This window comes from Carassius carassius, chromosome 1 (assembly GCF_963082965.1).
Source record: "Carassius carassius chromosome 1, fCarCar2.1, whole genome shotgun sequence".
NCBI lineage: Eukaryota > Metazoa > Chordata > Actinopteri > Cypriniformes > Cyprinidae > Carassius > Carassius carassius.
Genome location: NC_081755.1, coordinates 17,077,529 through 17,094,460, shown reverse-complemented (window position 1 = coordinate 17,094,460; position 16,932 = coordinate 17,077,529). Strand labels below are relative to the sequence as shown.

General features: G+C 37.1%; 1 protein-coding gene across 2 annotated transcripts in view; it reads right to left on the bottom strand.

Moving 5' to 3' along the window:
* The window catches only part of prkcab (protein kinase C, alpha, b), a 227,180-nt gene that overhangs the window by 111,931 nt on the left and 98,317 nt on the right, over positions 1–16,932 (bottom strand). For both annotated transcript variants that reach the window (XM_059549266.1, XM_059549271.1), the window contains exon 3: positions 6,665–6,747. In XM_059549266.1, coding sequence (XP_059405249.1) covers positions 6,665–6,747 — 83 coding nt within the window. The remainder of the gene's footprint in view (positions 1–6,664; positions 6,748–16,932) is intronic.

Here is a 16,932-nt window from a genome sequence, read left to right as displayed (position 1 = left end):
CAGCTTTAGGGTCATGATGGAGCACATGCTCCCACCAGGAGGAGGAGAACTTATGAGATCAGCAGCTCTGACCCTCGGACTCCTACACAATCACAAACACAAAGAGAGTCTCCAACCCCTCCAAGAAACCAAAGAGTATAGAAGACCAAGAGGTGAAATGCTAATGTTTTTTAGGTAACAGCCACTAGGTGTCACTTCACTTAGTTCAGCCGCCATTTTGGAGTGAAATTTCAACTGGACAACAGCACAGACTAGAGCTGTAGTCAAGTCCAGCTTTGTCAAGTCCAGTGTTGGGGAGTAACTAGTTACATGTAACGGCGTTACGTAATTTAATTACAAAATTATTGTAACTGTAATTAGTTACAGTTACTAAGAAAAAATGAGTAATTAAATTACAGTTACTTAAGAAATTTTTTACGATTACAAAGGGGATTACATTTGAATATTTACACACATCCACATACAGATTTAACTGATTTCTTTCCCAAATTGCACTGACTATTCTGAGACACACCGCCCTAATAATTTCCGGGATGCGGAAATACAGTCTGGTTCGTAGAATCCAGTCATAAAAACGAAATGCCTAACGCGGAGGGAATATGCCACATTTTGGATGACTAAATCAAAAGTAGGTCAGTTGAATCAAAACATGACATGGACTAGTGTCTGTGAATATTAAGCCCCAAAAATGCAATATATGACTTGCACATTCTGCGTGTCTGTGGAAATCAGGCGCGGACTGGACACTGGGAGAACCGGGACAATTCCCGGTGACCTGGCAGCCGATTTTGCCCCACTATTTAATATCATTATTGTATAATTGCCTAATGTACTAAAGCGATCATTTGCGAATACGCCATTTGATAATTAAATCTCTAATAAGTCGTGAATTGTTAGTCATGACCCGCGCGCTCTCCGCGCCTCCGCCAAACGGTTTGGATCAGACTCAGAGTAATCAATGCGAGAGAGAGAGAGAGAGAGAGAGAGAGAGAGAGAGAGAGAGAGAGAGAGAGGACTGCTGGAGCAGAGAAGCAGAACTACTGTTCAGGGTTTTAGGTCAGTTTCATCTGTAAAGATGCTTTTTTGTCTTTGTTTTTTTATTTATTTAATCAAGCAGCAGCATGTTGCTCATTAGTCATCACTCAAAATACTATATAAAGGACATCATTATTATCTGTTGTAATGTTACAGAAGTAATTTAGCTGAAAAAAAATTCCGTTTTTTTATAGGTTTAGGGGGAGCTACGACAGACAACAACAGAACCCTTACGAAAATTAACATTTTAATATTTAACTATAAATCCAGAGAAAATGGTTACTATTATTTAACTGTGATAACCAAAAATGTAAAATTATTTTACAAATGTATTTATTTAAAAATAAATACAAATCCATTTGCAAAAAAAAAAACAAGGTTATTTTACTTTTATATAGGCTAATAAAAGCATGATAATTTTTTGTAAGGGAAAAACATGACTCGTGTACAGTATTAGGATTTTTCTATAAAGATATTGTAGTATTGTAGAGTATTGTATTGTAAAGTATAGTTTTGTTCAATCTTGAGTATTAAAGTCATGAGAGAGATGGATAACAGGGCAAAATAAAGAGACTGAAGAGAAAAATGGAAGTGAAGGTGCAGTTCAGGAGACAACTTTTAATTATTTTGCATGTCCCCAAATTAAAGATTTAAACCTTTTTTATGTCAGATCCATACAAAAAAATAGTTTTGTCCATGAATTTGTTTGTATGAGTTTGAATTTTCCAGTCTGATTTTTTCCCCAGTCCGCTCCTCCTGTAAATTAATGGCAAAGACATGGTTTCATTTACTACACATAGGCCTACTGAAGCTCGCAGTGTTTTCAACCTCTGCCATCTCAATATAGGAGTACACGAGCACATAAACATAATTTCTAGAACTGCTCTGTGTCACTTCATGTGCATTTTACTTACTTTGAGAAAACTATCATCATATACAAAGAGACAGCCGTTTAAAAAAAACACCAATGTTTAGGAGTTTATTACACAGAATACGTCACATGCTTATTAGATAACTATATTTAAGTTGATGTATATGCTTTTATTTATTATTCTTTAATTCTCACAAATTTAGAAAAGTAATCAAAAAGTACTCAAAAGTAATTAGTTACATTACTTTAATAAAGTAATTGAAAAAGTTACACTACTATTACATTTTAAACAGGGTAACTTGTAATCTGTAACCTATTACATTTCCAAAGTAACCTTCCCAACACTGGTCAAGTCCAAGTCAAGTCCAAGTCCAGGACTAGTCGAGACAGAGTCAAGACCGAGTCCAAAGAGGTTTGAGTCCAAGTCAAGTCCAAGTCCAAAAGTTTCGAGTCCAAGTCAAGACCGAGTCCAAATGAGAGAAAAAAGGGTCCTCTTCAAGACCACATACTTAACTACTGATAATGTATGTGATGCGAGAGACAGCATATCTCCTATTCTAAGAAAACAATTTTACATTATTATTTGTAATGATGAAAAACCATGTGCAAAGTAACAACTCTGTAGGACAGGGGTCTCCAAACTAGACCCTGGATGGCCAATGTTCTGCAAAGTTTAGCTCCTACTGGCCTTAACACACCTATCTGGAAGATTCTATTGTGTCTAGTAAGAGCTTGATTAGCTGGTTCAAGTGTGTATAACTAGGGTTGAAGCTAACAGGGGCGTTACACAAGATCCCGAGCCCTATGCATAGGCAGTCTTGATGGGCCCCCATGCCCCCCACCCATGAAAATATCCAGGTAAAATAAAATATATTTCAGATTCATACTTTTCAAGGGCCCTCTCTTCCTTTGGGGCCCTGGTAATGAGTACCTGGGACCCTGGGAGCTAAACTATAAAGGACACTGGCTTTCTAGAACAGAGTTTGGAGCTGTAAGGTCAAATTATTTGTATGTACTTTATTTACATTTTATTTACTTAATAATGCTGCTTTTGCTGACATTATGTCTGTGGTCAAAAATTTAAATGACTGATGCCTTGGCACAGTGCACACACACATGCAAAGCTCGGGATATGACAAATGTGCGTGGCTAGGCGAGGCAATGTGTTTGGCTCTACTGGGCATGCGCACATAAATACAGCGAAATTTTTGTCATACTGTACTAGTGCTTGCATAGACTAGTCGAGCGCTGCCGGAAACAATCGAATACTCCAGCATGCATTAACCATAATGCATACAAAGTGTTTGCAAGTACGATGTGAATTTTAGGATTACAATATTGCGTGGAGCTGTTACTTTCTATGACCTTATCCATGTTGCATGTAAAAATAAAATATGTAATATAATAATTAGGGTTGTGCCTGAAGCCGAATACCTTACTCGGAATGGCTCGGATAATGGCTTAAAAAACGAATAACAGACAAGGAATAATTCTGCCTGAGTACGCGGCATAAATTAGAGCTTTGCAAGAGTAATAATAACATGTTATAGTATTTGTGTATATTTAAAAGGCAATGATTTAAAGCTTAGGCTACGATATGAAACGAATGAATGGAATCAGCACAGCACGCTCACCAATCAAACAGACTCGTTGCGCGTCTCAGTCTCTCAAAAACCAAACTAGTTCTCTCTCAAGAGTAGGCTAATAATCAGCTTAGATACGGATACATTGTCTCCTTGGCCTACATGTTTGCATCTTTATCTTTTGCTGGTTTGCGCGAAACACACACATTTGTTTAGTGAAGTTCACTAAACATTATAGACTCGCTTATAGACTCGTTCTGCATAAAGAAAATGTGCACATTGAATTGATTCAGTCGTGTTCAGATAATCACTAAACGTTTGTCATGACATCTCTCTGCTTGCATTATAAATATTATTTTAGAAATTAATAATTATTTTAGTTTAACACGACATACTTGTTCAGTGATAACTACGAAAAAAAAGATAGGTCATAACAGTCTTATCAAGTAACTGTACGACGTTGTATCCGAATGCAGATAAGAAAAATGTTGTGATTGTTACAGATACAAATACTGGCTGTTACATGGAAATTTAAATATGTAATGTCATAATTATAAAGTTTTTAAAATTTACATATGTAATTGTTGCATAAGGCTATAAAAACTATTTAATGTGTTTTCATTTACAATAGCATGAACCACGAGTAGTCGAGTAACTCAAACATTTTTTAATAAAAAAATCGACTAGTAGAAATCAGTAGTCTTGCAACCCCTATACTGTACAACATTAATTAGTATTTAATTATTGTAAAGGGTACGTTTAAGGATATCTAGGTGTAGACGTAAATAAAACACAATCTAACAGGTAGAAAATTAAATTAGAAACATCTATACTTTCAGAACGCAGCAATTACGCCGCTGGTCATGCACATCCTTTCCCGGAACAACACTGAAAGCTAAACCAAGATGGAGAAACAGATGGTCATAGCTGTACAAGGATAGCCATTTTTAAATGAATCTATTAGCAGAGCTACGGCAAGGGATTTTTTTGTGCTGGAAATCCATTTATTTTTTGCTGAAACTTCTGCGTCTTCATGGAGAGCGTGTCATGGTTGCATAGCAACAGCAGACAAGTCCGAGACAAGTCCGAGTGCAAATGCAACGAGTCAGAGACAAGTCCAAGACGACAGAAAAATGTCTCGAGTCCAAGACCTGACTCGAGTACTACAGCCCTAGCATAGACACACAGAAATAGACAGAATAACAATGAAATAGAGGTCAAAGTGGAATATAAGAATGCAATGTTGGGCAATCCACTGCAAAAAGTCAGTGTGACTGTAAAAGTCTTGACTTTCATCGTTTTCCCAAAGACGCTGACAGGTAATTAGTCACAAAAGTGTGAAAATATAGTGTGTTTTGAAGTGGCACGTAGCGCTGTCTTATGCACCTGTTAACTTTAACTTCTTTTTAGTCTGGTAGTAAACGTAAATCCTTTTAGGAACTGCAGTTCCTAGCCATAGATACCATAAAAATGATTTATATGGATATGTCACTAATGAGCTTACTGTATGCATCTTTACATATTTACAATTTCTTACTATATTGTTATTTACTATTACTCCACTAGGTCTGAAATATATATTGTACGTTTAAAACCCCTGGAACACACTACAAACATGATGATCAAGATTAGAACATGATGCATAGCTGTGTCTCTTAAATAATTAAACAGTTTTGGAGAAAGTGTATTTATGTGATTTTTTTGTTTTGTTTTGTTTAGTCTTTCTTTAACGGACATTAATATAAGACACTTCTACTGTTTACTGTCAAGCTGTTATATATTCCTGTTTTATATTTATATTCCAACATTCCTAATTTTTCTGTCATTAATTTAATTTAATATGTTGGTTTTAATTCAGTGTTTATAATGCTAACACGTGAACTTAAATATTTTCAACCGAAACTGACATGGTTTCTAGGGAGAAAAAGGTTTTGTGAAAAAAGGCAAGAGTTTAAAATAAAGTCTGTAAATAAACTGTTTAAAGGATTTGATGATCACTAGTCTATTTAGCTTCTATTTATGGTAAATATATGATGTTGACCTACATCAATTATTAAGTAATCTTTTGACATCCATTTATTTTAATCTATTTTAAACTGGCTTAAGTATTTTTCGGTAATTTTTCAGTGTATGGAAAAGAGCAACATGCATGGTCTGCATAATTTCTCCTTTTGTGTTCCAAAGAAAAAAAAGAAAGTCACGGAACTTTTGGAATGACATAAGGATGAATAAATTTACTATTGATTAAGGTAAAGGCCATTTTGCTTAAATGGCAAAAGTCAAACAGAAAGGGTTGTGTTATTAGTGTTGCAGCTGTCATGATGTGCATACTTCCTGAACTCATTCATGCCTGTACTTTAAATCTTGCCTGCAATTTGGACCCATTAAAACAACCAGAACAAGCATGTAAACCTCTCATAAGCATCTTCCTGGTGTGGTTTAGATGCTAATGTGAGGCTAATCTAGTGAAGAGTTAAAAGAAAACACACATAGCTGGCTTTGTGTGGGTTTTTCTGGATATCTGAGTAAGCAGCACTCAGGGGACATGCAGGGGCCAACAGGTCATATTTGACCACTACTGGCCCCGGTGCTCATCTACTCAAACCACAAGCAGCTGTCCTCCCAGCAGACACACACACACACATATATCCCCACAGCAGGAGGAGGTGAGAGAAGAGAAGAGAAGAGAAGACAGTTTTGTTCTGCATCACACTGAATTCAAGCACACCTAAACACAGCTCTTTAACAAAGAACATGCTGACTGCAGTGTGAGCATGTGTGTGTGTGTGTGTGTGTGTGTTTGTGTGTGTGTGTGCGTGTGTGTGTGTGTGTGTGTGCTCTTGTTTTTGTGACATATCAGGACACAACTCTGTATAATGACATGGGTATGACACAGGTATTACAAGGAGAGGGTGACTTATGAGGACATAACCCATGTCCCCATTTTTCAAAACGCTTATAAATCAAACAGAATGAGTTTTTTTGATAAAAAAGTAAAAATGCACGAAGTTTCCTGTGAGGGTTAGGTTTAGGTGTTGGGTTGGTGTAGGGCCATAGAATATACAGTTTGTACAGTATAAAAACCATTACACCTATGTGATGTCCCCACTTTTCACAAAAACAAACGTGTGTGTGTTTGTGTGTGTAAGAAAGAGAAATACAAGCATTTACTCACATCTGTGTCAGGGCCCTTGTCGGCCCCTGGACAGGAGAATGAAACAAACTCATGGCATCTTTTGTGGACCACAAAACAGCACACTGTGGATGAGAAGAAAGGGGAAATTTGATGAAAAAGCATAAACACATTTGTTTCATATTCAAATCGATATCAAACCAATAAATACACCACAACATAGTTTGTGTGTGCTATTGTCACATCAAATTCACCCTGATCAAAAGTTACACCTGTCACAGGTCTGTCACAAAACCATTGCAATTTTGTGATTTTAGATAGCAGTTTCATTATTTATTAATTAACAGAGACCTTTATTTAAATATTAATAGATATACTGAATAAAATAAACCAAAGCATTCAACAATTTCTGAATTAAGTCAAGATCTCTTTATATTCCTAAATTATCATTCAGTTAAACAGTGAGTAATAAAAAAAATAATGTAATTCAAACTACAGCTGACTTGTCTGGTCACACAGACTGATTGACAAAAGCAAAGTTTGAGGTTGCTCTGACCTTTAAAAACATACATACATACATTCATATATATATACATATATATATATATATATATATATATATATATATATATATATATATATATATATATATATATATATATATATATATATATATATATAAATAAGAAAAAATAAATAAATAAACAAACTAATCAACCCTAATCTGCTAATCTGGCTGTTTGACAACTAGCTAATCGAATATTTTTGTACATACAATAATTAATTATTGTATATGGTAATATGTATCACAACCCAGAGGACAAGCAGTTTGAAGAATGAATGGATGGTTTTATGTAAATTCTATTCTGATAGATCAGTAAATTGCTACAGCGGTCAGCGGCTCACTCTCCTTATCAGCAATTCATAAACACATTTTAAAAACGTCCTTTACAGTTTAATAATTGATTTACAGCCATATTCATTCTGAATCTCTTTCAGATGAAACATTGCTCTGAGAGTCCTCAAGGAGACACAAATGCTGATTTGTATTTATAGAACTGCTTCCATGAGCAAACGCTTTCCAAAATCAAACAATTTCCCCATCAATCTGTGCGCTGTAGTCTACTGTAGCTTTGGGGAAATCCATTCCAAGGTTTCTGTACCTGAGCCATATTTAATCAATAGTGGTTTTGTTTCAGAGCTAACTTACAATGCTGCGCATCAGAGAAAAAGCAATCATATGTCAAGACTGAATTCAATCACATTATCATAGATAGCTCACTATTATTACAGCTCAAAACAAAGGAAACAAGACATTTGGTAACACTGCAGTATAGGGACCAACTCTCATTAACTTTTGCATATTATCATGCCTATTATTAACATATTGGCTGTACATTCTATTAGTAAAACATCATAGTTAAGGATTTATTAATAGCAAAAATCGGATCTTAAAATAACGTGTGACCAGACATTCACTGACAATGGCAGAGTTTAAGGTGGATTTGATGCAGCATTACATTCATAGTGCCACTGATACTAGGAGAATTGAGAACAGGTTCTTATTCACAATCTGTGTTGTTTTTAGAAAATAGTGGAACTGATGGATTTTAACGGGTACAGTGAAGAAAACTGTTTTTCAACGTGTTTATTCCTATGCTTCAGGCTACAGCCCAGTCAGAAAAAGTCTTCTTAGCCAGTTCTTTCAAAGACTGTTGTATATAACAATGTATAGTTTAAGACACAATCCCTAGTATATTCATAGCAAATAGTGAATATAGATTTTTAAAATAATGCAATATTGGAAGAAATAGAATAAATCAATGAATGTTAATGCCTGCCCTGATTAAACCTTGTTGAATTATATTTTTCTACTAAAATAAACAGTGAAGTGGAAATATAAATATTGCTAGAGTAAAAGGCTTCACAGGTTGCTGGAAGGTTCTCTTGTGCTGATCTGTTGTATTGCACACAGCTGAGAGTGGAAATTGGTTTAAATGTCACGGCATCAGCTACATTATCGGCACAAATGCCTCCCACAAACAGAGGAGAGCTGGGAATGACTCCAATCCATCCAAGCCCCTGTCAACAGCTCCATACAAACACCACCCTTCAATTTAGATTGTTCTCCTGTCATTTAGATTTATAGTGTTGAGTGTGGCGTCTCATCCAGTTACATCTTCCTGACAGATTGAGTGTTAGCAATGACAATGATGAGACATGTATTAATGAATTAAGTGATCAGACAATATGAAAACATGTCACATACTGACTATGATTAACTATTGAGACAAATGTGTTAAAGAGTGTAAGGTCCACCCATTTAAATACCCGACCTCTTTAGTAACTGCTGCTATGTCCGACAAGCCATGCCGCTCTCTCATTACACACTAGGGCTGCACGATATTGGGAAAAAATGACATTGCGATATTTTTTTTTCTGCGATATATATTGCAATATGAAATCTAATCAATTTTTTTCTTACAAACAAAAATGGTGAGCACCTTTACATTCTCATTTTCAATTATTTAAACATCAGAGTATTATTTAAATTAGAGTAAATTATTTGTTTGTAACTTTAGGATATGATTTGAATTGTTAACATATTAATTAACATGAACTTACCACCAGCAATACTTTTGTTACTATATTTATTAATCTTTGTTTATCTTAGTTTATAAAAACACAGCAGTTCACTGTTTGGTAATGTTACTTCACAGTGCATTAACTATGTTAACAAATACTGTACAACTTTTGATTTCAACAATGAAAGCTATAGCCTAAATGTTGAAATTAACAATGTTGTAGAAGTGCAGTTTAGTAATAGTAAATGTTAAATAATGTAGTTAAATAGTTTAATAAATAGAACATCATTGTAAAGTGTTACAGATTTTTTTGATACACCAATTCAGACGTCTCGTGAGTTCAGTGTTGGACAGGTCAGTTGTTTAAACCATTCATTAAATTGAATCGGTTCAAAGGAATCATTAGTTCGCGAATCAGACGTGTATGGCACACGTTGTGTAATTATCTCTGCAGTTTAGAATATTGCACAAGATTTGACAACACAGAAAACATTTAATCACTGGATAGTTTTTTTGACACCATCGTGTCAATTGATTTTGATTAATATGTGCGAAGGAGAGAGAGCAAGACAGCGCTGTTGTTTGAAGACGGTGAAGGTGAGCGTGCGCGTGGCTGGGGCTCTCTCTCTCTCTCTCTCTGCCCGTTCTTATATGTGCCCTGTTAAACTGACAGGACTTAAAAACACATGCAAATGATAAACTTTCACTCTATGATGGTTAAGCTGTGCTGTTGAATTATATTTTGTCGCTGTTGGCCTTCTGTAGCTAATCGTAGCTCCGTGTAGCTGTTTTTATTTTATTTTTTCTCTAGAATCTTTATCTTACTATCACTCTCTGTTTTTTAAAGTGATAACATATAACTTAATTCACACCATATTTCTGATATTATCGATCAATCTTATCATATTAACTTTGATCGTTCACTTTTATTTTATTTCAGTGAGTGCATTACACCTGCAAAGCGTTAGCACTCGTTAGCTTGTCATTAGCGTTTTCATTCGAACCTATCGCTGTTTTCTTTTCTCCTCTCCTCTCTCTCGCTCCAGTTTTTCACAAGTTCATCAAACAACCGCAGTAAGAATATTTCATCAAGCACGGTGAGTAATGGCTTCTCCTGCTATTGTTATTTGCACCTCTTGCCGCATGTACAGTTTATCTATCTCTGTCGCAGATGAGGGATTCAAATGTGATAAATGCAATGAAATAGTTAGGCTGACAGAGAAGATTTCAGAATTAGAGACATGCATCCAAACTTTAATTGAGGATAGTAAGAATGTTAGGGCTCTAGATATGGCTTTGGATGCGTCTAGCTCAGGGATTCCTGTACATTGTTCAGTTCCCGGCAACAGAGCCCCTGCAGCAGGGCAACTGGGTGACGGTGAGGCAGCGTAGTCGTGGGTCAAAACACTGCTCTTCTGTTCCGATCAAAGCATTAAACAGGTTCTCCCCACTCAGTGATGCACCCACTGAGAAACCTGATGAAAGTGCTCTAGTTATTGGTGATTCTATTGTACGGAACGTGAATATAGAGACACCAGCCACCATAGTCAAATGTTTACCGGGAGCCAGAGCGCCTATCATCTTGGCAAATTTAAAAGTGCTGGCTAATGCTAAGCGTAAATACAGTAAGATTGTTATTCATGCCGGTGCTAATGATGTTCGACTTCACCAGTCGGAGATCACTAAAAATAACATTAAAGAGGTGTGTGAACTTGCAAGCACGATGTCAGACACTGTAATATGCTCTGGTCCCCTCCCTGCTCACCGTGGTGATGAGATGCATAGCAGATTGTCATCACTCAATGGCTGGGTGTCTAAGTGGTGCCCACAGAATAACATAGGTTTCATAGACAATTGGACGAGCTTTTGGGGCAGACCTGACCTGTTGAAAAGAGATGGTCTTCATCCCTCCTGGGGTGGCGCCACTCTTCTCTCTAGAAATATGGCAAATAGTCTTAGAGTTTATACTTGACTAACTGGGGCCCAGGTCATGAAGCAGACAGACTGGCTAAACCGACCATCTGCTAGCTGCCACCCGTCACAGAGGTCAGTTAATTCTCAGCACATAGAGACTCTTTCACCTAGATATTTCACTATAGAGACTGTGTCTGTTCCCCGAACTAGAAAATACAAAAAATGTCCAAACCAAGTTAAGATTAACAATTCAATTGAGGTTCAACAAATAAAAAACAAATGCAATATGGATAAACAAATGATAAAGCTTGGCTTATTGAATATCAGATCCCTTTCTACGAAAACACTTTTTGTAAATAATATGATCACTGGACCTGGCTAAAACCTGATGATTACATTATTTTAAATGAGTCCACCCCCCAAGATTACTGTTATAAACATGAACCTCGTCTAAAAGGCAAAGGGGGAGGTGTTGCTTCAATTTATAACAACGTTTTCAGGATTTCTCAGAGGGCAGGCTTCAAGTATAACTCGTTTGAAGTAATGGTGCTTCATATAACATTATCCAGAGAAACAAATGTTAATGATAAATCCCCTGTTATGTTTGTACTGGCTACTGTATACAGGCCACCAGGGCATCATACAGACTTTATTAAAGAGTTTGGTGATTTTACATCCGAGTTAGTTCTGGCTGCAGATAAAGTTTTTATAGTTGGTGATTTTAATATCCATGTTGATAATGAAAAAGATGCATTGGGATCAGCATTTATAGACATTCTGAACTCTATTGGAGTTAGACAACACGTTTCAGGACCTACTCATTGTCGAAATCATACTCTAGATTTAATATTGTCACATGGAATTGATGTTGATAGTGTTGAAATCATTCAAGTGATGATATCTCAGATCATTATTTATTTCTGTGCAAACTTCATATAGCCAAAATTTTAAATTCTACTTCTTGTTACAAGTATGGAAGAACCATCACTTCTACCACGAAAGACTGCTTTTTAAGTTATCTTCCTGATGTATCCAAATTCCTTAGCATATCCAAAACCTCAGAAAAACTTGATGATGTAACAGAAACTATGGACTCTCTCTTTTCTAGCACTTTAAATACAGTTGCTCCTTTACGCTTAAGGAAGGTTAAGGAAAACAGTTTGACATCATGGTATAATGAGCATACTCCCACCCTAAAGAGAGCATCCCGAAAAATGGAGCGCAGCTGGAGGAAAACAAAACTAGAGGTATTTCGTATTGCTTGGCGGGAAAGTAACCTATCCTACAGAAAAGCATTAAAAACGGCTAGATCCGATTACTTTTTTTCTCTTTTAGAAGAAAACAAACATAACCCCAGGTATTTATTCAATACAGTGGCTAAATTAACGAAAAATAAAGCCTCAACAAGTGTTGAAATTTCCCAACACCACAGCAGTAATGACTTTATGAACTACTTTACTTCTAAAATCGATACTATTAGAGATAAAATTGCAACCATTCAGCCGTCAGCTACAGTATCACATCAGACAGTGCACTTTAGACCCCCTGAGGAACAGTTCCACTCATTCTCTACTATAGGAGAGGAAGAATTGTATAAACTTGTTAAATCATCTAAACCAACAACATGTATGTTAGACCCTATACCATCTAAGCTCCTAAAAGAGGTGCTTCCAGAAGTCATAGATAGTCTTCTGACTATTATTAATTCCTCATTGTCATTAGGATATGTCCCCAAAACCTTCAAACTGGCTGTTATTAAGCCTCTCATCAAAAAACCACAACTTGACCCCAAATAACTAGTTAATTATAGACCAATCTCGAATCTCCCTTTTCTGTCCAAGATACTAGAAAAGGTGGTATCCTCACAATTATATTCCTTCTTAGAGAAAAATGGTATATGTGAGGATTTCCAGTCAGGATTTAGACCGTATCATAGTACTGAGACTGCTCTCCTTAGAGTCACAAATGATCTGCTCTTATCATCTGATTGTGGGTGTATCTCTCTTTTAGTTTTATTAGATCTTAGTGCTGCGTTTGACACAATTGACCACAACATTATTTTGCATAGACTTGAACACTTTGTTGGCATCAATGGAAGTGCATTAGCATGGTTTAAATCGTACTTATATGACCGCCATCAGTTCGTAGCAGTGAATGAAGATGTATCATATCGATCACAAGTGCAGTATGGAGTACCTCAAGGCTCAGTACTAGGGCCACTACTCTTCACGCTTTATATGTTACCCTTGGGAGATATCATCTGGAAACATGGTGTTAGCTTTCACTGTTATGCTGATGATACTCAGCTCTATATTTCTTCGCGGCCCGGTGAAACACACCAATTTGAAAAACTAATGGAATGCATAGTCGATATAAAAAACTGGATGACGAGTAATTTCTTACTGCTAAATAAAAAAACAGAGGTGTTAATTATAGGACCTAAAAACTCTGCTTGTAATAACCTAGAACACTGTCTAAGACTTGATGGTTGCTCTGTCAATTCTTCGTCATCAGTTAGGAACCTAGGTGTGCTATTTGATCGCAATCTTTCCTTAGAAAGCCACATTTTTAGCAATTGTAAAACTGCATTTTTCCATCTCAAAAATATATCTAAATTGCGGCCTAGGCTCTCAATGTCAAATGCAGAAATGTTAATCCATGCATTTATGACCTCAAGGTTAGATTATTGTAATGCTTTATTGGGTGGTTGTTCTGCACGCTTAGTAAACAAACTACAGCTAGTCCAAAATGCAGCAGCAAGAGTTCTTACTAGAACCAGGAAGTATGACCATATTAGCCCGGTCCTGTCAACACTACACTGGCTCCCTATCAAACATCGTATAGATTTTAAAATATTGCTTATTACTTATAAAGCCCTGAATGGTTTTGCACCTTAGTATTTGAATGAGCTCCTTTTACATTATAATCCTCTACGTCCGCTATGTTCTCAAAACTCAGGCAATTTGATAATACCTAGAATATCAAAATCAACTGCGGGCGGCAGATCCTTTTCCTATTTGGCGCCTAAACTCTGGAATAACCTACCTAACATTGTTCGGGAGGCAGACACACTCTTGCAGTTTAAATCTAGATTAAAGACCCATTTCTTTAAACTGGCTTACACATAACATACTAATATGCTTTTAATATCCAAATCCGTTAAAGGATTTTTAGGCTGCATTAATTAGGCTAACCGGAACCGGAAACACTTCCCATAACACCCTATGTGCTTGCTACATCATTAGAAGAATGGCATCTACGCTAATATTTGTCTGTTTCTCTCTTGTTCCGAGGTCACCGTAGCCACCAGATCCAGTCTATATCCAGATCAGAGGGTCACTGCAGTCACCCGGATCCAGTACGTATCCAGACCAGATGGTGGATCAGCACCTAGAAAGGACCTCTACTGCCCTGAAAGACAGCCGAGACCAAGACAACTAGAGCCCCAGATACAGATTCCCTGTAAAGACCTTGTTTCAGAGGACCACCAGGACAAGACCACAGGAAACAGATGATTCTTCTGCACAATCTGACTTAGCTGCAGCCTGGAATTGAACAACTGGTTTCGTCTGGTCAGAGGAGAACTGGCCCCCCAACTGAGCCTGGTTTCTCCCAAGGTTTTTTTCTCCATTCTGTCACCGATGGAGTTTCGGTTCCTTGCCGCTGTCGCCTCTGGCTTGCTTAGTTGGGGTCACTTCATCTATAGCGATATCGTTGACTTGATTGCAAATAAATGCACAGACACTATTTAACTGAACAGAGATGACATCACTGAATTCAATGATGAACTGCCTTTAACTATCATTTTGCATTATTGACACACTGTTTTCCTAATGAATGTTGTTCAGTTGCTTTGACGCAATGTATTTTGTTTAAAGCGCTATATAAATAAAGGTGACTTGACTTGACTTGACTATTAATCCGCGAATCACATTCATCAAGGGCCGGGGAGCAGCTGGCCCGTACGGTTAATGAATAATGGATCAACTACGACAGCCTACATCGCACATCCTGCGATGTGACTATCGTGGATTCGTACATCGCAATATCGATGCTTAAACAACACATCGTGCAGCCCTATTACACACCATGTTCTCACATAGTAAAAAATACATTGCGGAGCAAAGAGGATACTGACAACACTCCCTCAGACAAGACAGGTTATTTTTGGTATGAAACAGTCTCAGCTTTCAAATTGTGTAATTTCTTTAAGAAATTCAAATAATAAATACAATTTTGTGGCTCTTTAATGTGCTGTGACAGATCACTGTATTGCCTCAGTTAAAGTGGCACGTGAACAGACCATCTTTTCATGTTTACTTAAATACCAATAGAAACATGAATGAACATCAGAAGGGAGTTTTAATTTCAACCGCGGAAAGACGTCAATACACATGATTTTTAAATTTCAAGTCCACTTAAATTGTTAATTAAGCTCAAAGGGTCAGTTGGCCCCATAAAGGAAATCCAACGGTGGCTGATGGTTTTCCTGCATGTCCAGTCTTTTTGGTGCGCAAAGTAATTTAATTTAAATTGAATTCTAAATCAGACTCCAATTTACTAAAACCTGCATTAAATTTAGATTGAAATGCAAATTGGTTGTTTGTCCATTTCTAATTCTTCTTCTTCTGACATTTCATTATTCTATTTAACTTTCTATTTCACTCATTCATTAGGAATCTGTGTCGCTCATAGTGTCTCGCATTGGCCATTTACGCGGACCTCATGGTCACAAACTCACAAGTCATTAGCCAGAGAATATTGGCTACATGTGTGTGAATGATTGTGTCTAAGATAAATGAAGATTTTGCATAGAAAGACATGGAACACACACACACACATGCACACACATAAACTTCATTCTGTATGATTCATAAGCTGTTTTCCTCATGGGGGCCAAATTACTATCCTTGTGGGCACACTAGTTGGGAAAACTTTGCATCGCAGGTGATCCCACTCACTCGTCATACAGCTTCTTCAGTATGCTGCCATCAGGGAGAAGACTGCGGAGTCTCCAGGCCAGGACCAGCAGACTGAAGGACAGCTTCATTCATCAGGCTGTCAGGAAGCTGAACTTCCTCCCTCCCCTCTTTTTTCCCATGCACCACTGAACTCTGAACCACAGCACCACCACCCCCCCTCCCCACCCCACCACCAGCTCCCACTATACACTGGGACCTGCACCAGACACTTTGTGCAGCATTGGTCTGCTCACTCGCTCATTCAGCATTTAACTGACCTCATTCAACTACCTCTTATGTCAGTTTAAATGAAGAACTGCTCTCTGAGATTTTTGACACTTTAATCAGACTGAATAAGCTCTTTGCACTAAAATCATTATATCTGCACTGTTTGTTTACTTCACTGGTTTTCACTCTATCTGCCATGTGCCTTGTGCGGCTTTACTTATCTTTCTTTTTACATGAGCTATTTGTATAGTTGTACTTTATATTTTATCTGTATTTAATGTTCTACTGTTAGTGTTATATGTATGCACCAAGGGTCTGATAGAAACGCAATTTCAATTTTCTGTATGTGTGTACCAGACACGTGGAAGAATTGACAATAAAGCAGAATTGACTTGACTTCCTTCTAAAGTGTCATAACACCTTCCTGTCAGAAGCATGCCTATGATGCCTAAAAATGCTGGCCAGTAAGAAAATTCACAAGGGTTTTAAACAGACCTTTTGTCCACAGCCAGATGTACATATGGTACGGATGAAACCGAAATGAAGCCGAAAAAAAAAAAAATTCCCATTTTGCTTCTGAAAATGGTCAACGCACTTGGGCGCATGGTATAAACTGGTTATC